General features: G+C 36.3%; 1 protein-coding gene across 3 annotated transcripts in view; it reads left to right on the top strand.

Annotated features, from left to right (window-relative positions):
• FGF14 (fibroblast growth factor 14) overlaps positions 1 to 27034 on the top strand; it is a 613348-nt gene that overhangs the window by 582726 nt on the left and 3588 nt on the right. For all 3 annotated transcript variants that reach the window (XM_055335925.1, XM_055335922.1, XM_055335924.1), the window contains one exon: positions 24744 to 24942. In XM_055335925.1, the coding sequence (XP_055191900.1) occupies positions 24744 to 24942 (199 nt within the window). The remainder of the gene's footprint in view (positions 1 to 24743; positions 24943 to 27034) is intronic.

Genomic DNA, 27034 nt, shown 5'->3' with positions numbered 1-27034 from the left:
AATAATAATCTTACCAGGTAGTGAGCACACAATAGATGCTCCATAGCTACCTGTTAGCATTTGAATGAATACATGGATGGATGAGATGGTTTGTTAAGGCAAATTCTCTGTATCATATGTCAAAAGAAATTTAGAGTTTATACTTGATGGTGCGGGGAGCCTCTGATGGCTTTTAATCAAAGGAGCATCAGGAACAATGCTTTGAGCACCTGAGACATTTAAAAAATGCACTTTGTGCTTACTTCTCATAGATTTTCTTACCACTTTAACTCTCCTTGTGAGTCTTTATGAAAATTAACATGTGAATAGGCAACAGTTGACAATAGGTGTTGATAGAATATTAAGTCACCAGACAACCTGAGATCGTAGACAAAGGTTGTTTTAAGAAAAGGTAGAAGGGAGACAGGCAGCGAACATAGAGTAATAAGCCCCAAAGATATATATTTTATTTCCCTGGTTCCAGGGACTGAAGTGGTTCCAAAGAATTTAATTGGCATAGTCTTGCCTTTCACTCTAGGTACTGGCTCATATTTCACTCAGATTTATCTCTGTCAAAAATAGTTTCATCCAAGGACACTTTGTTACTCTACCTTGACTAAAAAAGTAGATTTTCCCCCTGAGTTGCTAGTGCCACATGTGCAAAAAGAACCATTCTTGCCACCCCTATTTCGGGTAAGCTTGGGGGTTGGTATTAGATGAAGAGATGTGAGATTTCCCTGTCAGTTGGGAAATCCTTTCTCCTCTTAGGAGTTTATTAGGTTATTTAGAAGCCACTAAGTTTAGCTTAAAAGAAGAGGTGGAAGCAGCTGCTGAAACTTCCAGGCTGATCCTTTCATTTATCTAAATTCCAATTTCGACTTCTGCAGAAAAGAGCCAGATAATAAATCTGATCCTCTTTCTTCCATGGTTATAGCTCCTGCCCAAGGACATTTTTTCTAAGATCAAATAGGATGGAATCTTGAGGACTGGGATACATCTTAGAGATCATCGAGTCCTTATTAATTGTATAGCCGAACAAAAGATTAAATTATTTCCCCCAATGAAACACTAGCAGAAAGGTCCTACGTAAAATTAAAATAGGTAAGACAAATCGTTCATTAAATGATGCAAATTGGGTGATGGGCATTGAGGAGGGCACATGATGTGATGAGCACTAGATATAATGCTATATGTTGACAAATTGAAATTAAATGTAAAAAAAATTTAAAAAAAAGAAAAAAATAGTAAATGATGCAAACCTGCCTCATAAACTTGGGATCAGAGGTTAAGAATTATAGAAATGTTTTGGCAGGATATCAGGCACTCAGATAACCAAGCTCTGATGGGAGCCAAGAGAAGCACAGTCCAGCCTGAGGCAGTCTGCGTATGAGGTAAAATTGATGCCATTTCTGCTGACCACTTGCTGTTCGCTGGTGCCATTATGGTCCTTAGCCACCCTGATCACTTTCTGATTCACCACTGCAATCTTTACTCCACCCAGGCTCCCACTGGGCATTTGCCTCTTTCCCTTCTGTGGGACAGCCTCAAACTGGTCACCATAGCTCATAAGCAATGACTTAGTGGTGAGGGCTGGGAGAAGGGGCAGGGTGGTAGAGGAGGAGAGCAGATAAGTCTCTGCCCCTTGCCTATCTTGAGATTTTTCCCAGGTTTGGAGTAGTTATAACAACTGGTACACGATACAGCTCTGTAGATTTCTGGTTGTATGTCTCTTTTGCATGTGGCACAGAAAGTAGTCACATGGGTAGGCGAACCAAGATCGGCTCAGATGTGCAGCCCTGACAAAAATGGTGATTTTGTGATTATTGTCACTGTTATTATTTTTCTTATGTCAGATGCAACCATACGCCTGCTAAGCCTGTAAGCCGGAGTGTCTCAAAGCATGTTGGAAAATACTGCCTACATAAGAATCATCTGGATACTTATGATAGCAGATACCTTATCCCAACCTAGAACTGTTGAATCAAAATCCGTGGGGCCTAGACACTGATTTTTGAGAGCCATTGATTTACTCAGAGCCCAATATCTATGTTTTGGTTAAGGTGCTATATCCTTTCATTAACTCCCCTACCTTGTTGTCATTCACATAGAGAACTAAAAAGTTCAGCAACTAGATCTAGACATGGGGGAAAGTGTTAGCTTTAGATTTCTGGGTGCAAACTCCCTGTGATGATTTAGTTACTATCTTTGTAATTACTCTATCTTTATAGATATTATGTCTTTCTGCTTTGCAAGAAAGAAAACTTAAAATATAAAATATATTAAGCCTCCTCTATACACCCATCATATATCTGTGCTAAAGGAATTTCTATTGAAAAAGCTGATTTTTCAATAGAAATTCTTTGCATGCTAACTTGGTTGTTAAGAATTTATTAGATTATTTTGCTTTCATTAAATTTAGATTTCCAAAGTGTGGTCCCCAGGCAAGAATCAACAGCATCACCTGGGAACCTGTAAAAATGCAAATTCTCCCCAGACTTCTGTCTCAACTAGCTTTCTAGGTGATTCTGATGCATGCCAAAGTTTGAAGACTGCTGCTCTAAGCCTCCTTATCTGTACTGTAAAAATAATAATAATTTATGCCTCACAGTTATCATGTGTATTATTTTCTATTGTAAAACTAAGCTAGCATACAAAAAAATCACCTTGCCAAAAAAGTGTTTGATACATAGCAAGAATATTGAGTCTATATTTAATTTTTTAAAGTCACTGCAACTTTCTAATTGCTTAATTTCTAGGAAATCCATAGGTTGTGTATAATATGTGGTCACATTAGAAGCACATATAAAAGTTATAGAAGGGATCCAGATGCTGTAAAGTTATAGTACTTCACAAGGGAAATGAGGTTTTTTTTTTTTTTATTCCCCGTTTTTAAAATAAGGACCGGCCTATCCCCTTTTCTACTGTTATTAAAAGCTATTATAAGATGTTCACAGATGACTTTAATATAGCACTAACAAGGCTCAGTTAAATTTCTTAATCCCAGGTGAGACCAGTTTGTAGGGGCAATAATCTCCACAATAATCTCTACATCTTCATCCATTTCACCCAGATAAAAATCTCTGACTCTGGACTTGCATTCAGTTTTCAAAATGCATCAATTTGTGACTCAAATGCATGGTAAGTGACATTTCTCCTCCCAAGAGAGGGGATTGAGATTGAAATTCGTGTCAACCCCACTAGAGGGTGACCTTTGTCTAAATCAGGATGTGGGTAAACTAAGGATAGGCTCTGCAGCCACCTCCAGATTAGATTGTGCTGCTGTTTTATTCAAGATGAGGGAGAGGCCCAGAGTACAATGTCAGGCCGACTCAGACCTGAGCATCTGCCCATTTCTAAATAACCCAGGAGTTTGCCAGGGACATTCAGACCTGAGTTGTTGCATGATCTCAGTTTGTGTTTTAGGGCAAATTCTTGACTAATAAACGCATGCATGAATTTTAAAATTCTTTACTTGTTTTAATTCTTTTTCTTAAATGCCTTCTCTTCCCCACCCTCAGAAAAAAATCATAACTGAAGATATGAAAAATACAACTCTTTCTTTGTTTTTAGAAACAAAATAGAACAGAAAAGGCTGTAGGCTTTCATTAATTTCCATTGAACGATTTAAAAATAAGACAAACAGATTCTCTAGATACCAAAGAACAAGAAAAGGCATGATCAGGATGTTCAGGCCATGATCAGAGAGCACAGTTTAGATCAAACCCTAAGAAATTAGTATTGAACAATGGATTTGGGTTCCCTTTAATAGTTTATATTTAAGAAATAAAATATTTGTGTTATAATAATTACTCTGCTAAAAATAAAAATCTCTCATTTAGACACCAAAGTTCAATGTTATTTTAAAAACCATCTCAGTAAACAGCTCTTTGTAGTGTGTAAAATTAACTCAACTCTTTCAACACTATGAATTCAAATAATATTTATATATTCTGGATACTTGACATAATAACTTGATTTTTTCTACCTTGATTTTTAATAGTTTTTAACAAGAAAAGAAAGCTTAGCATAGGATAGTGCCAACTGAATTAAAATATGTAGGTTGTGCTTTTCTTTTTCTTTTCTCAGAGTATTGTAAAGAATGTTTCTAGAACACCGGATAGCTGTTCTGCCAACAAGAAAATAAAAAAACCTCATGTAAAAGGAAGACTGCAGTAATTAGCCTGGGTTCTTAGATAAAACTGATTTTCATTTTTATCCACCTCTGTAAACCAGAAGAAGACTGTCATACAAAATGCAGATCTATTAAAAAACGAAGGAACTTTTCTGTGGCATGCATTATTAGTCTCATTTAACTTTTACTTGCATCTAAGTTCATGAGTAGAGGTTGCCTTTGGGAAGAAGTAAGTCTCTCTTTGAAGGACAAGTGCTTTTATTATTATTATATTCTTGAGGGAACAGATCACAGCCTGAATTGAAACCTTTTTCCAGAAAAATAAGCCTGCTGTGCTTTCATACTAAAATAGTTCTACATACAATTGTGTATGTTTTCATACAGAATTGGTGTGAACTACTCCAATAACTTTTACAATTCTCTCCAGTTAACACATTTTTTATCTGTGAATGTGTATCCCTGTGTTTAACATGAGGAATTTTTTCATTAGTTAAATAATCCCCACTGTAAACCAAGAGAAGACCTTCCTGCCAATGGGGTGATGTATAAGTGCGTAAGCTTGCAACTGCACCAGTTTATGGATGACATGGAGTTAGACTCTGGTTTGCAAATTAGAGTTGGAAGAGGGACATGCCATTTTATTACTTCATGCTGATGGCCCTCAAACCTTCCTTTCAATTGTGAATGGTAACTGAACTGTATGACTAACACGCCCACCTGGCTGTTCTTTCCTGTGCCTACAGAGAGCAACTAATCAGGCAGGCTCTTCACTTCTCTCCTCACTGGAAAATGAGATTGCCCCAACTGAATTCCTTGGAAGTTTAAGGCTTCATTTATTTATTTTCAGTCACTTGTTTGGATTCTTCCTTTTTTCCAGTGCAGTGTAGGAGGCTGACAGGTGTACACAAAGCTACCAGAGGAGACTGTGTGAGGGGGAGGAGGATGAGTAGTGTGGGGTGAAGTTTGTCTTCTCATTTCGCTTTCACAATGTTCATCATTGTGAGAAAATGTACAAACGTGAGCCTTTCCAAATGTTCAGTAGAATATCTCGTCTGCATTCTTTGTGTACAAAACTCAGAAATGATTTCAACTGCTGATGTTTCCAAACTTTTAAAAAAATATTTCTGTAAGTAGTAATGGCTCAGTGGTATTTGCGGAGGTTTATATGTAGCTACTTGGATATTTATTTTTCCCTGTTTTCTTCCAACAATGCTGATGTGGCATATACACCTTTTTTGTACTTTACTGAAAAGTCCGTTTCTCTGGAGGAGGGTATTCCACTTCACATTTTTCACTTTAGTTTATAGTTAAATGAAGAGTCCTGGCCACTGATTTTTCACCAGGTTCAAGAACTATCCTCTTCTTCTTCATTCTTATTAGTGATATTTGAGATTGTCTGTTTCTCAGTTTATATAATGGAAATCACAGGCAATGTCTGATTTTTTTAAGAGGCAACTTAATTTTTATCTTCCATAAAGTTGTACTCTAACTATGTGGCCCCAAAGCATTAAAAATACTAAAAAGGAGAGGGCAGCATAAAAGATACCCCCTGGGAAGAACTCTGTTTCAATGAATGTCAATGAAGAAGAGCCTTTTTCTACTTATTTATTTTACCTGACTTATGGCTAATGTGAGGTATCTGTAAGCTGGGATGATCACAGTATTCATGCTCAAGCTGGGGCATTTTTTAAGAGTACAAGTAACCTACCTGGTATGAAAGGCAAAGAAAAAAGATTATTCCAGGCAGTGGCATGTATGTTCTGTTAGGTTCTCCAACATAGGCCTCCCAGTCACACTGCCTCCTAATGTTTCCAGAGATGTTTATTGAGCTTTTACTATGTGGCAAGAACTCCTACACACTTAGGATATGTCCAGGGAGTTTTTTAAAAAAAAATCCTATCCCTCCGAGAGGTAATATTCTAGTGGGAAATATGCAAAAAGTGTAAGAAGAGGAAGGAAAACAGGAGAGTGGGGTGTGCTGGGGAAGCAGTGAGCAGGTTGCAACATAAAAGGGACTAGTCAGGGTAGGCCTCTTTGAGATTGAGATTAGAGCAAAGACTTGAAGAAGGTGGGAGTGAGCCATCCACACATCTAGAAAAGACCATTCCAAGCAGGGAATAACAAGATCCTCATGTATGAGAACATCTGACCTGCATGAGGAGAACCAGGGAGCCAGCATGGCTGGCAGGGGTGAAGATGGGCACGAGTAGCAGGAGGTGAGGTCAGAAAGGCAAGGGGAGAGGACAAACATGAGTTTGTGGTTCCTGAGCATTTGCCAGGAATCACTAGTAGGGTGGTGGGAGTAAAAAATTATAGATGGTGTGAACTCCACATGCATTCCAAACCCAAATTAGTGACATATTAGGTCCTTCTGATATGAATTCCTGGATGAAAGGTCAGCAAACTATAGTCCCCTCTCCGTTTTTGTGCTCCTTAAAGGCTTAAGAATGTTTTCTAAGTTTTCAAATGGTTGTAAAAATCAAAAGAAGGACAGTATTTTGAGTTACTTAAGATTATATAAAATTCAAATTTCAGTGTCTATAAATAAAATTATGTTGGAACTCTGCCACACCTACTTATTGGATCATTCCAACAGAATCTATGAGGGGCACAGAGCCTAAAATATTTACTACCTGGTCCTTTATGGGAAAAAAGTTGGCCAACTTCTAAAATGAATGATCTAAGTGACTTTCCTTTGTTTTTGTTCTGGGTCTCTTAACTTCTTAGTTTATTAATGTCTACCATCCTGATGAGTTCCATGTATTATTCAATGGCATTATTTTCCAATGTATTAGAGAAAGGAAAATTCATTTGAAATACCAATGCAGTAATTAGATTGTTTATTTTTAAAAAGCTTTATTTTCATTTCTTTCACTGAAGGACACTTGTTATAAGTTTTGCAGAAGTGTATGTATGAGTGGTTCTGATTTTTAACTTCATAACAAAATCCTTCCTATTTGTATCTTTCCTGTGAATGAAATTAAGTATAGCACCCAGTAAGAGTGATTCATGTTGTCAAATTGCACAGAATCTCTTAGGAATTAGCATCCTTTAACCACTAGTAGGAGTTTTTTAATTAAATTTTCAACAACCATAAAAACTTGCAAATCACAAAATTGAAGAGAACAAAAGCCGTATTTAGAAATGAAATGTTTTAAGATTTTAAGATAGAAATAAAATGAGACCAAGATCCCTTTTGATCACAGTTCAAATTATAGACTGTATATATAGACCATATATATAATACCATATATTATGTATGTGCAAATATATAATATACAGGTGTGACATATATGTAAGATGTATGTTTGCACATACTTATGATAACTGAGTTACATTCGCAATCATATGTTTAAAATTGGGTCAGGTATAATGAAATTGTGCTACTAAATACATATTACTCATATATTTAAGATATTGTAAGAGAAAAATAAAGTTTAGTTTACTTTAATGTGGCATCAGTTCTAAAATAATTTCTTTTACCTCCCTAAAAAAATCCCACTTCTATTTGAATGGCCCTATGCTCTAATCCAAGAATTTACTCATGCTTAGTTTATGGCTTAAATTTCACATTCCTCATAGAGGCCTCAGTCCCCTTAGCTAGCAACTACCCCAGGTATGGGTATGTACCCCTATTCTGATCAATAAAATAAGTAATAGGCTCTATTAGAGAGCTTCTGAAAAAGTCTTTTCTCCCTGAAAAAAAAGAGCACTTTCTTCCCCCTGCCCTCTTCCATCTTAAGTGGGATGTGGTTCTACAAAAGCAAAAACATGATGATTGGAGCTAGCAATTGTTTTGTAGAGAAAAATCTGCTGTACTTAGGACGGTAGAAAGGAACTTGTTGCCATCAGAGGCACTGATCCCATGTTAGAAGTACTAACATCTAGAGACTTTATGCAACAGAAGCTCAACTACTACTCTTTAAGTGCCTAAGATTAGAGTCCATTCCTTATAGCTGAATTTTGAAATGATATAAATACTGTCTTTACCAAGTACTTTTAGTCATTATATAAGTGATCATTTTTATATCATTGCTCGTAATAGTGAGACTTGTTTCATATTTTACACACAGAAATTATTTTTCTTTTGTACCTCATGCAGCTGATTAAAATTTGTATTGAATATCTTTAAAATTCATTTACAGCAAATTCTAAATATTTCATTTTCACTCCTCTAATCAACTGTGCAAGAGACCGTTGAGAGAATAAACATGTTATAAATCTATTTTTTGAATGTTGTTTCTGGTTAAGCAAAAACAATACTTCAGATTTCTGTTCTCCTCTTTAATTATTGAAACTTCTTTAATTACAGATTTCATTAGAAATATGCCTGTATAATTTTACTGATAGGAATTAAAATGTATCCATGAAGTAATTAAAATACAAGTAAAATATAGGTAGAAAGCTGCTCCATCTGTTTCATAATTGGGCTATTGAATGAATCAGCATGAATTCTACGCTACCTCTATAGATCAGATTGGAAAATCTCCAGAATCAAATATCCAAATCTCAGATATTCTCAGATAGATCTGTCCACAGATGGAGTTGTTTCTTTTTCTTCTGTTTTTCCAGAGAAGCTTTATGTATCTCCAAATTATTTATTCTAGAATGAGGGAATCCCATGAAAGCTATACTCAGCTAGTCCCAATGAGGGTCTAGCACAGGGGTTGGCAAACTGTTTCTGTAAAAGGGCCAGATGAATGTTGTAGTTTTGTAGGTCTATGGTCTCAACTGCTACTAATCAACTACTATTGTGGCTCAAAAACCACCATGTCAAGTGATATGATGAGCACTGGGTGTTGCACACAACTGATGAATTATTGAACTCTGCATCTGAAACTAATGATGTGCCATATGTTGGCTACTTGAATTTACATTAAAAAAAATAAAGATGCTTTCTACACAGAAAATAAAATAAAATACAACTTCATCATCCCTTTGCTTGAAATTCTCTGGGATTTCAAGCTTCCACCACACTGTCCAAAGCTCCTATCTCAGACAGTTCTTATTAATTATAATTTCCAGAAGGCAGCTCTTTTCCTTTCAGTGGAATGCCTTTCTCTTTCTCCTTCACCTGACAAACTCCTAATCACCTTTTTAGACCTTGCTAATGAGCACTTCATTTAAGAAGCTTTTCCCCTTCTCCTAATCAGAAACAACTTTTCCTTTCTGTAGACTCTAGCCCTGGTGTCTTCAGCTCTGTTGTTATGGCTAATGTAGTATTGATTCCCTCTATGAAACTAAAACTGAAACTCCAAGAGGACAAGGTCTCTATCTCACCTGTTCTTCCACCCCCAGCAACTAGTATGTGAGTTGCGCAGAAGAGACAATCAAATGTTTGTTGACTAAATGAAAGATTTGGATAGCATTGGAAAAACAGAAACAAAAATAGGGCCCCTAATATTCCCTATATAATTCTCCCTGTACTTCTTTGAGTTGGCTTCATATTAAGAATGTTCATCTTGTGTACATAGATAGTAACAATACTGCTGAGTTGACCCGCATTGAACTTCCAGCTGACCATGCTATTAGTGTCCTGTCTGTTGCCCCCCCCTGGCAAATCACAGGATATGACAAATCACAGGATAAGCATTCCATCTCTCATGCACAATGACTGGCTTAGGCTAGAGTTACCTGGGATGTGGACATAAAGTCAAAGTTATAAGAAATTTAAACACAAATGGTCTTTGCCTCATTAACTGCAATTGTAGTAGCCAATTGGACTGCAATGTACTCCTCCAAGATCGTTTATATTCCTTCTGCCACCCTCTCCCTTCACTGTCCTTTCTAGGGTGAAATCAGTGACAGAGACCAAGTCTCACCAGTTTCTCAGGAGCATCTTTTGATTTTATTTGCACAGTGCTCTTTACTTTAATCATAATGATGCCCATGGAACCATCTACTCCTCCAGCACTCACCAGTTTTAAGACTGCCCTGCAATTGCTGCTCCCTTCCTGATACTGACCTGCCTCTGGCATTTCCTGCCAGTGACCCCCACTTCCTCTGGTCCCCTCTCACACCAGCTAGTTTTTCCATTTAGTCTCCTTCTTGGTATTATACAGACTGTCACTCTTCATATTCAAAACCCATCCCTCAAAATCTGAACCTTCCCTTGAAATATGTATGTTCGTATATGTCTTATTTCTTGATTTTTTTTGTAATTTGCCATTTATTTTCATCTTTGAAAGAAATTGTAAGCTCATCCTGGAGTTTTTGTTATTCTGTATATATTATATAGTTAAATACAGTCAGATGCTATATGTCAGCAAGGATTTTGAAATCTTCCATGCTGGCAATTATGGGTTTAGCTACATAATGTACTCAAGACAAGGTGAGCATAAAAATCTCTACATATTGTTTGTTCTCTGTCCATAGATATCAACCTCAGTATTCATCTTTTAATCATTTCACAACACTTCACAATTTTTTATTTTTTATTTTTTTAATTTTTAAAAAATCTGATAGGAAGCAGGCAGCCTGGGTGGCTAAGCGGTTTAGCATCGCCTCAGCCCAGGGCGTGATCCTGGAGACTCAGGATCGAGTCCCCTGTCAGGCTCCTTGCATGGAGCCTGCTTCTCCCTCTGCCTGTGTCTCTGCCTCTCTCTGTCTCTCTTTCTCATGAATAAATAAATAAAATCTCTTTTAAAAATCTGATAGGAAGCTCCTAGTGGGGCCATATTTTCAAATGTCTCTGTGAAGTAAGGACAAGTATAACTCTACTTTGAAAAGTCATAAAGGGTGCTATTCTGTATGTTGGTAAATTGAACACCAATAAAAATTAATTTATAAAAATAAAAAAAAAAGAAAAGTCATAAAGGTTTTCAGACACATCTGTCACACTGCAACTCTTTATTGTGTATATTTACATGGACAAAACACAAATGTATACAATTTGACCCTACCAGCATGAGAATTCACTGGATATTGTTCACTGAGATAGTACGATAAAATTTATTTTTTCTTTTATATCTTTATATTTGTTTGTGGTTAAAAAAAGGCACATAACATAAAATTTACCATCTCAATTATTTTTAAGTGTGGTTATGTATTCCATTTGTGGACTGTCTAGCAGAGCCAAATAGTGCCTTGAAATTTCCTCATTCAACAATGAGATCATTGTTTCCATTTGCACAATTCCATGATTGATATACAGATCTGAATTTGTTTTTTTTCATCTCCCTCAGAGTTATATGAATTCTGCTAGACGTTATTACAATTCTCTTCATCCTTAGTCTTTTTATAAAAGCCGTAGTTAGCACTTATTGAGTATATACTTTGCCCCAAAACTATGCTGATTTTGTTTCCAATTTAATAATTCCATAGAGGTAAGTATTTTATTTTGGATGTTCAGTGACTTTTCCAAGATTCCAAGATACTTAAGAGGCCAGGGTAGGAGCTAACCCAGGTTTATTCAGTTTCCAAATCCTTGACCTTAACCCCTGCTATACTTAGGGGGTCTGTGCACAACGATCACTGATCACTGGGCTTTCATCTGTACTTTTCTCTCCCAATGACTTCAATGCACCTACATTCAAATTTATTGATCTGATTCAAACCACTTCCTTAATGCTTAATCAATTGAATTATCTTTCTATGTTTATATTGTATGTTTATATTGTGATGGCTCAGGGAGCACACTGTCCCCCCAGGGTCAGGCTCATGGGGGCTTTGTAACAAGGTATAGTGATACTTGTTAATTTATTTTCAATAAAATTGAAATTTTTATTGAAATTTCTCAGAGGGCCTACCATTTGCTTGGCTTTTTTAGTTGCAACAGCCAATAGTCTGATTGAGTGAATGGAAGAACTAATCTATGAAACCAGGCCTAAAAGCTTATCCAGTTCAATCTAGAGAGATAAATGTGCAAGTATACTATCAAGTATATAGATTAATGAAGGCGGGAGGGATACACTGATGGAATTTCTGTTGTTGTTGTTTTACTGTAACACCAAATAAAGATGAAAATCATTTTAAAAAGAGTTATGTGAGTTCATGAATGATTGATAAATAATAGCTACTAAGGGAACAAGCCTGCCCCAACATTGGTAAGAATAACTGTATTTCATAGTAACCTGAAAAAGTCACAAATTTAACTTCCTTTGGCAATTTTTGGGTCATCCTTATATATTAAATTCACTGGGAATAGAATAGTTTTTCCACCACAGGAAACTTATGAGATAAACCTTTTGTAAATGTTTCCACCCTTGACCTGGAAGTCTATGATGGCCATCATCCTCTTTGTTTTAGTGGTAATCTGGGAACCATTTTGTTTGTTGACTGGGACTTTTTAAAAAGAAATAAAACTGTAAAAAATTTAAGGGACTGTCGCCCACAAATTTCAGTCTGTCTCATCCAATTCCATTTGCTCTGAAACTAATAATAGTTCCTCAACTGTAATTTCTCTTTGCTTTAGGAATGCATTAAGTTTTGTAATGTAATATGGAATTGAAAACACATACACACACCTGCACACACACACACATGCATACATGCATGCGGGCTACTTTAGAAAAAACTTAAAACACAACATTGTGGAAAATTTCCCAATAAATATTAGAAATAATAGTCTATAAAAGGACAAAGCACTATGTAAACTTATATTATACACATAAACTTAATTTTTCCCCAAGAATACAAAACTGGAATGTCTGACCTTTCAGAAGCAGCAAGAACACACACCAAATGTCAGCCAGTTCCACAAGCAAGAAACCTGAACATTGTGCTTGACACTCTTTCTCCCTTCGTTGCCATGTACAATCACAGAGTACTGGCTGTTTGACCTCCTAAAAACTTCTCAAATCTGCCCTTTTCTCTCCACTGGCGATGGCCTTTCCTGGAACTGCAGTAGACAATTCAGCGTTTTTGTATCCAAAACGACTCTGTTCTTTTCCATTCTTCAGACTTTGGCCTGAGTGGTCTATCCAAATGCCTAAGTGACTGTGGCATGCTCTTGCATACAAATTTTTAATATCTTCCCATAGTTTAGGGAGAAAGACCAAAACCTGACCATGACCATCTGGTTTGGTTCATGCCTAGCCCCCAGATTTTAACTTTTCCTGCTGTCTCCTTCACACTCTGCCTTCCAATTTCACAGTTTTCATTTTATCCTTCAAATGATCTGTCTCTGCTCCTGCCCCAGAGCTTTGCACATGATACTACCCTTTCTGGGAATGTTCTTCACTTTGCTCTAAACCTAGTTAACTCATAATGATGTTTCAGATTTAAGCTCAGAGTGTAATGTTTTTCTGGTATTACCAACACAGGCAAGGTCAGATTTGACTTGTTATATGTTCTCAGAGAAATCATCCTTTTTTTTTTATAAGAACTTGTCTTATTTTATGATGACATAATAATTAGTGCAACTATCTGATCTCCTCTACTAGACTGTATCCTCCACGGGAAGACAGACTGTACCAATTTTTGCTCATTGTTATGTCTCAAGATTAAGAACAGTGATTGGCAAATACTAGAAACTCACTAAATTTTCATAGGATAAATGGATGCATGATTTTTGGGTATCATTAAGTGTTGAATAATGGAAACTTATTTCTATGTGTTCACAATACACAGCTTTTCAAATCTATTAGCTCATAGCTGAAACAGGAAATTTAAGACTTATAGTGGTAGATATTTTTTTGCCATATATAATTTTTCCCCTTTCATAGTGTTATATTCTAAACCAACAACCTAGAAAATAAGACAGTGTAATTCACTAATGCCTGTAACATTTCATGATACTACATGAAAATAATTCAGTGCTAATTTAGAATTAAATGGATAGCAGGCCCACTTCGGTAGGCCCACTTCATCTAGGTAGAGTAAGTTAATCATAAGTTGACAGTTTCCTTGGGTCCTCTGCTTCCCTGGAAGATACTGTCTCTCTTCTTACCTTTCTGGTGTCTCTCTTTGTTTTTTGATGTTTGTCCTCACCCTTTAACCTTTGGAATCATTGAACAAGTTGTTACCGGAATCTGGGAAATCATATCTGCTGCATTACTAGCTACTTAAACAAAATCAAGAGAAAAGAATCCTCAGGTTTTCATCTTAAAACAATGTGGACTTATTCTGTGTTCTATACATTCAGTGTTGGTGACTCCTAATCAGATCCTGACTTCTGATTCAAGATGATTCATTGGATACTCTGGAGAAAAAAAAATAAATCCTTTCAATTTGCTCTGTATTTTTAGCATTGTTATTATTAATAAATATTTGCTAAGTAGCAGCATGATGTACGGAAATTATCACATGGACGGAAAGAAATACATCTCATCCATTGCTTATTGGGACTTGTGCTCTCTGAGACTCAAAATCATCATCTGTGACATGAAATAATGCTATTTTTTCTTCTGACAGCATTTTTAACAGCATTATTGAATCAAACAAAGTATGTGTGAATGGTCTTTGAAAATCATAAAGCTCAATATAAACTGTTATTCAGTAAATATGGCATTTTAGGAGTATTGTAAACCTGCTTATAGTTCCTTCATTTTTCTATGGAAGCTTGCATTTTAAAGGTTGTATAAACCAGTACTCTTGATTGTTTGATTTACTTTGCTTTTTAGTTTATATAAGTAAGTGGTTCTGACTAGGATATTTTATTAGGAAATGTCTACAACACATACACTTAATACCAAAAAAAGTTCAATGGAAAGGTCTAACTTAAGCATTTAAATGGAGTTTAAAGAAAGGAAAGTAGAAAAAGCTTGCAGATGCATGTAGAATTTAGCCTAAAGAGAGAAGCTTGTAGAGTCATAGAAATAGTATTAAAATACAGTTCAGGGAGTTAAGTGGAAGAAAAACTGGTGAAAACAAGGACATGGAGTTGAAAGAACATGATGATGAAGGAAGATAAAGCAACCAGGTGTGGTTTGGTATGACATGACAAAATACTGAATACCTCTATTCTAACTACATCAACTTAAAAATTAATTTTTTTTGCACAGCAAATTTTGCTTTTGTCTAACAAAAATTCTAGTGCAATGAGTTGAAAATATTTGCTACCATCAGTGATAATATCTTTGTCTAGTTGAATGTAAAAGAGCTGAGTATCTTCCACAGCTTTTGTCTGATTCAGGGATATCTTTGTTGCACTCCTTCCCTGACCCACACCCTCACCCTGGCTAGTGGTACCCTGACTCTGGGAACACAGGTTTTGTTGTTTGTCCCACCCCACCCCCCAGTTATCTTGGAAGCCCTTAATTGTGCAATATTATTTCTTAAATGCTACCTCTCTGTATTTCTTTATTTTCTTTCAGGTATATATGATACCTGAAGGACCAGAGCAGGCCCAAGTCCCAGTTAAATCGTAACACTGTGGAAACATTAGGGAAAAGTAATGAAATAAGTTAAGAATAAAATAAATGTTACAGCTGATAATTTTTAAGTAATTTATCTAAATGTACTCAATAATCTTTTCTAGTCCTTTCTTGAGGGTCATTCATTGAAGGAGAAAATTTGTTCTGAAACTGTTTTAATTTGCCTTGTGGTTGCTCTATTTGTTATCAAGTCACATTTCTTTCCTTAATTCCCTTTTAGAACTATATTGGGTTGACCAGTGGCATAACTAGTGGTGACTTAGACAGCTGAGGATGAAACCCTACTCTGCATAAACTCTTACTAAGATGCTTAACTTTAGGGCAGCCCAGGTGGCTCAGTGGTTTAGCGCCGCCTTCAGTCCAGGGTGTGATCCTGGAGACCCGGGATTGAGTCCCACGTCAGGCTCCCTGCGTGGAGCCTGCTTCTCCCTCTGCCTGTGTCTCTGCCTCTCTCTCTCTCTCTCTGCCTCTCATGAATAAATAAATAAAATCTTTTTTTTAAAAAAAAAAGATGCTTAAATTTAATGCCATCCTTTGCTAAAAGGAATAAAATGAGATCATGCATGTAAAAGCATTTAGCATTGTGACTGGCATATATTGATAAATAAATAAATGTTAATTATTACTCAGATGCACTTTAGTTTTCCTTTAATTAGATTTATATTCACATCTAACCCAATCTATAATAAAGCAAGATTCCCTAGACATCAGTGGTAAGAACAATCGTTTTCTTTTAATTTTCAATCTTTTGCAGAGAGATACTTTCACAAAATATAAGAACATTAAATTACTAGAAAACCATTTTTTAAAAGACAAAACAAAAGTTCAGGATTTTTAGTTTTTACAACCAAAAGGTATTTAAAAATACTCTTAAATTGCTGCAGAGGCTAATAAATGTTTTTGTTCAATTTCTGCACTTGTTTTGTTGCAGACAGGGAATAAACAATTTGTAGTTGGGCACAGGGTCCTGAACCATGTATTATGATGGAGACTATATAACATATTCTATTATTTAACTTTCGAATGAGATAACACTATTTTTAAAATGTTCTAAAACGTTCACTGACATTGTCATCATTAATTTATGTATCTGTAACATGGGCTTCATTTGATCTTTCTCCTGTAACAAAAGTACAAATCACTAACTGCATTTGTAAAATCCTTAAAACGGAGGATGAAGCAGCTCCGATAATCTGACTTAGAGACGTCACTAATCTCAGTTTTGGTGAAGTCTCTTAGTATTTGTCAGACCAAGAAACTTGCATATATCACTGTGTGCATGTGTTACCCGTTGACTTCATTCACTCAGATCATCCAGGAAAATTTTTAAAACTTGTAGCAGCACTTTTTCTGGATTTGATGACGTAATTCAGTCTGATTCCCTTCACATAAAACAGTATCAGTTTTACATTTCCCATTTAACCCGAGTTCAGTACAGTTAGCATTTGACCCTATGTATCTTGGAGAAGTGCACCATTGGGAAGCTCATGTGTGACAAAACAGCAGAACACACTAGATCTGAGAGCTCAGGTTTTACTCAACAACACCGCCCACTATAACACCCTCATCTCATTCCAACCCTTTCCTGGGGAATTTTCAACAGCCATGGATTGTGTTTTTCTAGGGGGATGATTAGCAACAGATGGCAGCCAACCCAATTTCTGTTTTGTTCAGTATTTCTTTAATTGATCAATGGGGGAAAAAGTTGTATACAGGCTGGGTGAAGGGGAGAAGAGATTCATTTTGAATACCTATGTTTGCTTGTTTTGTTTTTTTTAACACTCTTAAGAATTTACAATTCCCTCACAATTATATAGAGATATGTGTCACCTATGCCAGTATGATAGCATATATCATTCATTACGGTTTTCCATTTTATTTTCTTCCATATGTAGGCATAGATATAAAGTTCAGCAGATAAGACACATATTTTCTGTGGTTTAGTGGAAGTAGTAATTCAGCTGAATTAGCAATTATCTGTATCAGTTATCAATTGCCTTTCTGTAACCACATAACAAACACAAGAGATAATGTGGCATGTAACAGTTAAGTGTGTGTGGAGTCAGGTGGAATTTAACTAAATAGCTCTGTAGATCTCAGGCGGGACTTGATCGTGTGTCTGGAAATAGGCTACCTTAGGTTGAAACAGCTGACGTTTTCTCCCCTATGTCTCTCCTCAAGCAGGCTAGCCTAAGCATGCTGCCATGGCTATGCAGGAGTGGAAAAGGCAAGCCCAGGTGCACAAGTGTTTGTCAAAACTCTGCTTTCCTCACCTTGATAGTGGGAGGACATGTCAAATTACATACTAAAGGTCTAGGAGAGGGTGAAGAATACAGGCCATTTTTACAATTAGTTACATATCTAAGACAGTAAATATTTTCAGCTGAGTAATATGAAATGAGTAGGAATCATTAAATGTATTTACCTGATGAAAATAAATGTATCTGGGCAAACTAACTCTCTATGATCAATTACTTCATTTCTAACATGAAGATGATAATAGCACCAATCCCATAGAATTATAGTGAGGATTAAATTAATTGATTATGTAAAGTGCCTGGTGTAGAGTATATATAATTTAAGTATTAGCAAAAGTTATTAACATTATTATTATTGTCATCCTTATTATGTTGAAGATTTCACTGTTGTGTACTGACAGATGTGTGAGGATGGTGAATGGTTGTATCAATACTTTCTTAAGCATATTTATTTTGTAAGGTTTTTGCTAATATTTATAGCAGTGATACCATCTGTTCATGTTATAAGCATTATTATTTTAGAAATTTATCCATGTCTGTATTCTAGAGAAAACAGACTTAACATTATAGAACCAGTTGGCACATATTTTTATTTATAATCTCAAAATTTCTTACTTAAAGATGTGCTGTAAATACTTCATGTTTTTGTTTCCATTTTCTTGATTTAATAAATTTTATATTAATGTTAAGAAATAGTAACAAGCCTGTGATTAATATCAGTTTGATATTATCTAAAATTTTGTGATTATTTATTAAATTATCAATGGTAATAGGAACATATTCCAATGCTTCCCGAGCTCTAAAGTACATATAGATCTTCTGGAGTCTTATTAAAATGCAAATTCTGATTTAGTAGGTCTGCAACGGGGCCTGGATTCTGCCTCTCTGACAAATTCCCAGGTGAATAAGTTGCTATTCAATCCTTGAATAGCAAGGAGATACATATATTCCCCCTTTGTATGGTTAAAGATTCTTACATATGTATATATAATATATATGAAAATATATAAAAATACATAGTTATATAATAAATGATCAAATTATTTAATATTTAATCATTACAATAAATAATGTTCTTGCCACAATTCTAAAGTATGTCAATAAGTCTTAAAAAGAAAATATTTATTCAATATAATATAAATTTTAAAATATATTTAATAAACAAACCAATTACTATATCTAAGATAAATCTCTTTATTTATTTATAGTATCTCTAAATGTCAAATAGTATCTTTCCTGGCAAAAAAAAAAGAAAAAAGAAAATGTATTCATTTATGGTTTTTTTCTGTAGTTCAGAAACTACTTAGGTAACAGCTTCTGGACCTATAAATATAAGTACTGGAGACACTGCTTTGTCAGTGAGAATGTACTTCAAACTACTGGGTCCTGTAATCAAATGAAAGCTGTCTCTTAAACACAAATATAATTATGCTTTAGTTTGAAGCACATGCACAAACAATTGACTAATTTTTTCTTCCTGTGGGCACCAGTCATAGTCTAATATTATGAATACATTATGAATATTTGATTATGGAGAGTTTCAGATAAATACATTAGTCAACTCAATTGCCTGCTTTTGAGTGTTAAATACAAATTCTGTCTTGTCTTCAAATTCACGACTATTAATTCTACTAAAAGGTCAGAACATTTTTCCCTTATATGTAATCTTAAGGGTATTCTGCATTTCTTTTTAAATAGCTGGGTAGCGGGATCCCTGGGTGGTACAGCGGTTTAGCGCCTGCCTTTGGCCCAGGGCGTGATCCTGGAGACCCGAGATCAAATCCCATGTCGGGCTCCAGGTGCATGGAGCCTGCTTCTCCCTCTGCCTATGTCTCTGCCTCTCTCTCTCTCTCTCTTTCTCTCTCTGTGTGTGACTATCATAAATAAATAAAAATTAAAAAAATAGCTGGGTAGCATCAGAGCAGTATCATTAAAGCATACCATTGATTTTGAAACTATAGAAGGTGAAGGAGAATGAGATAATGGGTCAGCAGAGGCTGACCTCAGGATAAATTCTAGTAGGTAACATCTCTGAAGAGTACAAAAGGAAAAAAAAACTGAGAATTCAGGTTAAATGGGTCTTTGGGATTCCTGTAAATAGGAATGTCTATTAAGTTGAAACCTGGAAGGAATAATTACATCACTACTTCCCTGTCCATAATAGCAGTGAACATCCCAGTTGCACTTTGCAATTCTATGTATAGCTTATACATATAACTATCAATATAACTATAATCTACAACTCAATGTATAGCTTACAAATCATTTTGCAACTCTATTATCTTCTCTGAGTTTTGCAGAAACCTTTATGATTTGTTACTGTTCTTCAAGGAAGAACTTGGAATCTAAGGCTCCTCCTTCTCTCAGTTTGAGCCTGGGGAGAGATACTCCAAAGTTCAGCATCAGAATCATTACTGAGATGTTAATGGGAGGGGAGTGAGCTTTTTGATGACTCTGAAATATAGAGGTTAATATAATATTAACAGCAATTACTTATTGTGCATTTGTTGTATGCTATTTGCTAGTATATGTTGAATATTTCTCTACCCTCCCTTTTTAATCTATTTTAGGTTTGCTTTATATTCTAATAAATGCTGTAAATTTATCTGGAATTCTTGCTTTTATATTTTCCTTTTGAAACAATGGAGGTGATGGTGGTGGTGGTAGGCAAACAATTAACCAAAATGTAAATTTTCATTTAGTCCTAGATGATTCCAGGACTAAAGGAATTTGCAGGTTACTACTTGTGTATCCTTATCAGAAACTCTGGCTCGTAACACACAGTATGGACATTTCCAGGGATGAAACTCATGAAATTCTGATTCAAATCGTTCACATTTGTATACATGAAAATAAGTACGATCCAAGTTCAATTTGGGAATACTTAGCTCTTTAGTAATTTGAAATTAGATGAGCAGCCCCTCTCTATTTATCTTGGTTGGGAAGTCCTCAAAATTTACCTTAGATCAGAGTTGGCCAAATTTTTTGGCAAATCACCATAGAGCAAACATTGCAGTCTTTGTAGGCCATACAACCTCTGTCTCAACAATTCAGCCCTGAACTTTGGAGTGCAAGCTACAAGAACAGGTCAGCAGTTCTCTCTGGCCCTTAGTGTATATAGTTTGCTGGACCACTGACCTAGATCCTCAGGGTCACTCTTCATTCTTAGGTTAGGTTATCGTGAATCATCTGGGTTTGTAGCTATTCACTAGTTATGGATTAGGGAACATGGGCCTTCCCTTCCCTCCACCCTCTCCTTTCCACCTGAACCCAGAAACCTTACTTTGTACATGCAAATGGCCCATCAGATTATTTTCCTAAACAAAGGCATTTCTCTCAGAAAAGGAATGCTGCCCCTACTGTTAAAGTACCACAGATGGTGCTTTTAATTCAGAACCACCACAAGATAAAAGGAGATATGAAATTTTTGTCTAATTGTTCTGTTTTTTCTATTCTGTGAGTGGTTTATTTAGTCTGGCAATGATACAAATTAATATCGAAGCTTCTGCTGGAACTCAACTGCTGTTTTGTTGTGGTATCAGGGGTTCTAAATATAGGCAGGCAAGCCAAGGAAAAGACACATGAAACTCCATATCTATTTGATTTTGCCAGTTTCTGAGAGTTTATATTTAAGCTTAAATTTAAATAAGCATTCTCATATTATCACTGCCGGTTTTAGAGCATTTCACTGGCACACTCATCATATTACTCAAATGTATCAAAACCATACGGTAGGTTAGGGCTGCGTTGCTAAGCCACCTGGGGTTCCTTCTTTCTTTAGTACTTTGGCTCCTTCAACGTTGGAGGTCTCAAACTGCGGGCTCAGGGGCCCCATCTCTGGCCCTCGGTCTACACAACATCAAAAACAAAGAACTAAGAAGTGGTTGCCTCCATTAAAAGGAAATTTTATAGGAAACCTGATTTCCTTATTCCCTTTGGAAAACCAGACTTCTCTAAAGACCTAAGGCTTTTCTTTTCTAAAACTGTCTCTCATCAACACTGAGCCTGAGGAGGGAGAGGACATTTAGCCTCATAATGGTGCCATGATCATAGCAACCTGCCTCACTCTTGAGTCCACCTGGTCAGTAGAGGCATTGAGTTTTGTGACCCATGCTGGGCACATGTCCCCTAGGGAATCTCATCAATGACAATGTCCACCCAGAGGACTTTTCACTGTGTCGCCCTGAAACATATTGTGGGATTCAGACACAAAGCTCTGACCATGTTAACTGTACAGTTATTATCAAGAGCATGGAAGTTTATGTGTTATGTTTTGTTCATTTGCTCAATGACACTTTTTCCTTGCAAGGAAATACCTTTTAGAAGTTAGTCCCGAGAAAAAGAAAAGATTTACTCTCTTATATAATTTTTAGAACATATACTCTTTCTACTTCCATCTGGGCTACCAGGAGGCTCAGAACTCAATTTAACAACATGTCATAATTCTGGTGATATTTCTCTTCTTACTTTGTGTGTCCTTGATAATTATATTAATACTATTTCCTAAAGTGAACACATATGTATGTATGTTGTACAATTTTCTGGTTCATTTTGCGAGAGATTGGGCTTCAATACATCAGTGTATAAGTGTTACTAATGCCTCAGAACCAGGCTCTGCATTGACAACAGGTATGTGTCTGTAAAATACCAACTGGGCTATGGCATTATTCCCTTTTTTTTCAAGAAGGGAGGTCTGCATGTCTACCTCATGTTCATAAGAAGTCTATGTGATTATCAGAGGGTCCAAGACCCTTTCACATTTCTCCAATCTACCTTCCTATCCATGCAACTGTGAAGTCACTGGCCCAGCTCCCAGAAGGGGGATGTGAGATGGCTTCCTCAGGGTCCCAAGAGGCAGATATTTTATCTAAAAAGACTTAGTGTCAGATGTCCTTCCACACCTAGGGTCTTCATTCTCTTTCATCTGCCATTCAGAGAAAAGACCATGCATGTCTCATTTGCTGACAGTAGTGCCAACAGCATTCTTCATGTCTCCTACATGGGGATCAGATGGGAATAAGGCTTGACTACTCTGTAGAACTGCTTTTCCAGAGCCAGAGGCCCTGGTGTCCCTAGGTAAAGGTCAGTCAATGATCCCCTCAATATGGTGATCCAGGCTCTGGGCAGAGACCTGCTATCCCAGAAGGCAGGTGCCAGCTCCTCTGACCCTGCAGTGACCTACCAGGTCAGCTTTTTTTACAGTCCACTCCCAGCTGGTTCTGAGATGAATTTTAACTGGTAAATAATATGCTTGGATGCCTTGGCCTGTCTCAATAAAAGACAAGTGACACACTGAAGTCTCATCTGTTTGTCATAGAAGTGCACATTCAAACAATATGTTATATTTATTAGTCTTTTGAGGACAAGTCAGATTTATAGCATTCCACTCTATTTTCCTTGCCACAAATGTGTGAACATGCACCCTTTTGTGAATCTTCCCTCTGAGGCATGGCCTGATTAACTCACTGAGACTGTTGTTTATTAGTAAGAGAAGTAATGGAAAGATACTTGGAAAAATAGGATTTAGTGGAAAGCCAGAACATTTATTTAGATGGGATCTTCAAACCTGAGCTAGCATCATCTAGAAGAAATGAAGGCCCACATAAATTCCATTGGGAGTGTTTAAGCCCATCTTTTGGCTACTTTTGATCTCATCAAATTAATCACTGGATCTGTTATCTTTTTCATGAGAAGTGTCTGCCATTAACAAAACCTGTTCCCCTTGGAAAACTATTAGCTCTCAGTGAATTAAAGCAATGGGGCACTCTGAATAAATTGCATCTTGCAAGAGACATCATTTGATAATTCAGACTCTCATGGGAAATACTGAAAGAACCTTTCTACATGCAATAACGTCACATTCCTTATTACGGTTAGCGTAACTTTAACTCTGACAAGTTTTATTTTTAGTCCCTAAATGATGTGTTTTTCAGAATGTGTATAGAAAATAATATTTTAAAAGGGGAAAAAGCAGGTTATTTCCTGTAGTCATAAAGATCTATTAAGGTGAAATTTTTTTCAAGTACTGTCATTCTTTTAGAAGATCGGTGCCAAGAAAGCTCTGTTTTGCATCCGTATTTTGTATATATATGATAGTACAATATTGAACTATTTAAATAGCCACAAAGACAAGTGGCCTCCATATCTATAACCAGGTAGGGTGAATTTTTAAATCACTTTTAATAGAAGTCTGTCAGAAATGCCTTTGTCAGGTAAAGTTTAGAAGTCTGTTAAAGTCACCTATGAATATTTATGTCATTAATGATAATCATAAAGTAGTAAGCTTTGTGCTGCTCCTCACTGGGGATCCTGGCATTGAGTGCCATGGCACTTATTTCATGTTGCCCTTTCCAGAAAAGCCGGGTGGATTGCAGTCAGGGCAGCTTTTGATGTTTCTCTTCAAGAATTCCAGTGGGGCTCCAAAGCATGGAATTAGGTCATTATTTCCAGCTCCTGTCACTACAACCAGCTAACACAACATCCAGCCTCAGCTGCAGCGGTGGCTAGCTTGTGTGCCAGCTGATCTTCATGGTTTTAGTTTGGGGTTTTGGTTTGCCTCTTTGTAGGTAAAACATATTGCCCTATCATATCAGTGATCCGGAGCATGGCTTAGCAAATAGCAGGGCAGCATAGAATTATTCCTACAGAAATACTGAAAATAGATGAGCAAGTACCATAAGCATATATTTTATTTTTGTTTAGCCTATGGTGAATATATGATGCTACTTTGTTGTGCTTTTTCTGGTTATACTCTGCTTGAACTGTATTCTGTTTCAACAAGACTGTTCTAAGTGCGCATGTCTCTTATCTTCTTACTAAAGGGCATGCATACTTTTGCCTATGTATATATTCTGGGTAATATCAGATTCTTCTCTACTTGTTGTATATTGAAAAAAAAAGTGCACAAATACTGCATGCAGGATGAGGTGCGGCTGGTCATCACTGCCCAAGGGCTGACTCATTGAGCCTGGCAGACAAGTTTCTGGAAGAAGAAAGAAAAAGTTCAAGGAAACTCCCATTCTTTTCTCTAACTGTCTTTTGTTCCTCTTTTCTCGACAGGAACTTTTTACCCCTGAATGCAAGTTTAAAGAATCTGTTTTTGAAAACTATTATGTAATCTACTCGTCTATGCTATACAGACAACAGGAATCTGGTAGAGCCTGGTTTTTGGGATTGAATAAGGAAGGGCAAGTAATGAAAGGAAACAGAGTAAAGAAAACCAAACCAGCAGCTCATTTTCTACCCAAGCCATTGGAAGGTGGGTGTTATGTGAACAACATCTCTTTCAGTTTATTCCACATTTATTTTCCGCATTGCTAACTCTACATTGACCACAAGGAACCCTTATGGAATGCTGGAAAATTTCCATATCTTGATCTGGGTGGTTGTCACACAGATGTCTACTTTAGTTATGAATTTAAGATTTGTACACTTTACCGTATATGTATATGTGTGTTTATAAATATATACACATATACATATGCCTATTATGTACCCCCATATGCATATACACAGACTGATGTACTATATAAATATGTCACATATATACATATATAGCTAAGTTTTGAAAATTATGGAATACAAGTATTTGCCCATTTTGATGATATCTAGCTGAAAGTAATCCCATACTTGTGAATTATTCTAATTACAGAAAATGAAGAGTTAATTGATTGGCCTTTAAAGAGCTTGTTGATGTCACATATCTCCCTTCCAGCTGTATATTTGTTTGTAAACTTAGGTGTGGCACTACCGTCTTTTATATTCATCTGTAAACAATGAAGCTTTCACTTTCACTTTGATCGGATTCCCAGAGAGCAGGCTATAAAGTGTTGCTAATTAATCAGAAACTTCACCTTTCTCACTAAGGTTTCAGAAGCCAGAAGTGCCATTTACTTTATCTATGTAATATTCGAGAACTACAAAAAAATTAATATTGAGGCATTTCAAAAGTGCTGTCTATTCAAATACTTTTGTTTACCTTCCACGGGAAACCAGATCTATAATACTTTCATCTAACTTAGTTTGATTTTCTTTTTGTTTTTTTCTTTCTAGAGGAAAGGTTTAGCCATCAAGAGAAAATGTGTATTGGTTTTATAATCCATCTTCTCTATATAGGAATAAGATACTCAAAATATTAAAGGTTGATTGTTAGTTATTTGTGGATTTTAAATTCAGCTTTCAGTTTACCTATGTTTGGAAAACCACTCTTGTTGGTTAACAGCATCTTTCTAATTTCAACAATAGTGGTTTATTACCCCCTAACTAAATTTGCCTATAAAACAAGCCATTGAAACCTATGCAGTTAGCCACCGGGGCCTATCTAAGAAAGGAAAAATTATGCCAGAATCTGAAATATGGTGAATAATTCTCATCATATGATAGATCATAAGGCAGTTAGAGGAGAAATAAGAAAGTAGAGGGTTTCGATGTTCTTCCAAAATAACACCTCTGTGATTTGACCTTACTCTTTTGCAGGCATCGAGACCATCAGACTCATCAATATTCAGATGCAAGTGAAACATTTGAAAACTAAGTCCATAGCAGTACTATAAAAATCTTGTTTATTTGCCACCTTGCTCTGTCTCTTTACATTAACTTTTGTTTTGAATGTGAACAGATATGAACTAACTAAATTCTAAAATCTTATCTCCTAATTGCATAAACATAATGAGAACCAAAAGGGCCTTTTTGTCTCTTAACTGAGGCAAAATCTGGAGACCAGCTATTTTTGTTTATCTAGCAGGAAATATCAGAGACTGAGATATGTGTAATAATATCACGTGGTGTTTGAATCATACACTGAACAGTTGTGTGTATGTGTGTGTTGTGCATTCATGGACTTTAACAGGCAGAGAGAAATAGTATTTTCAAATAATTAGCAGATGGAAGCACCCTAAAAACACCTAAGGGGGTATTATAATGATGGGGGTTATCACCTAGCGTAATTTATAGAAGAAGATTAATTTCAAACTTTCAAAACCCATACAGGATGTAAATTATATGATTGGAAACATTAGGGCAAATTAGGTACTTGATTAATTATCGATGCTCTGGGGCATTCATATCTCTTACACAACTTCACCACATGGATAATCAAGGTTAATGCTCGGATGCTATTGTCTCCTAATTGAATTAGTAGTGGGAGTGAGAGACTGGAAAGCGCTTCGAGGATTTGGACTAATCCCTTTTAGTACCTTGCGGAGTCATTTCCTACAGGTCTGCTGTACACATGCACTTTCAAACCTGTGTGCTCCTGAAAATCCACATGCTGCGCCGATGCGCAAGGTAGAGTTCTACTATCCTGAACATGGAGAGGGCATGGAGAGGTCCGCCCACCTGACCGTGGCGAG

This window comes from Nyctereutes procyonoides, unplaced genomic scaffold, assembly GCF_905146905.1.
Source record: "Nyctereutes procyonoides isolate TBG_1078 unplaced genomic scaffold, NYPRO_anot_genome, whole genome shotgun sequence".
In the NCBI taxonomy this organism is placed as follows: domain Eukaryota; kingdom Metazoa; phylum Chordata; class Mammalia; order Carnivora; family Canidae; genus Nyctereutes; species Nyctereutes procyonoides.
This window is presented reverse-complemented; position numbering and strand designations above follow the sequence as displayed.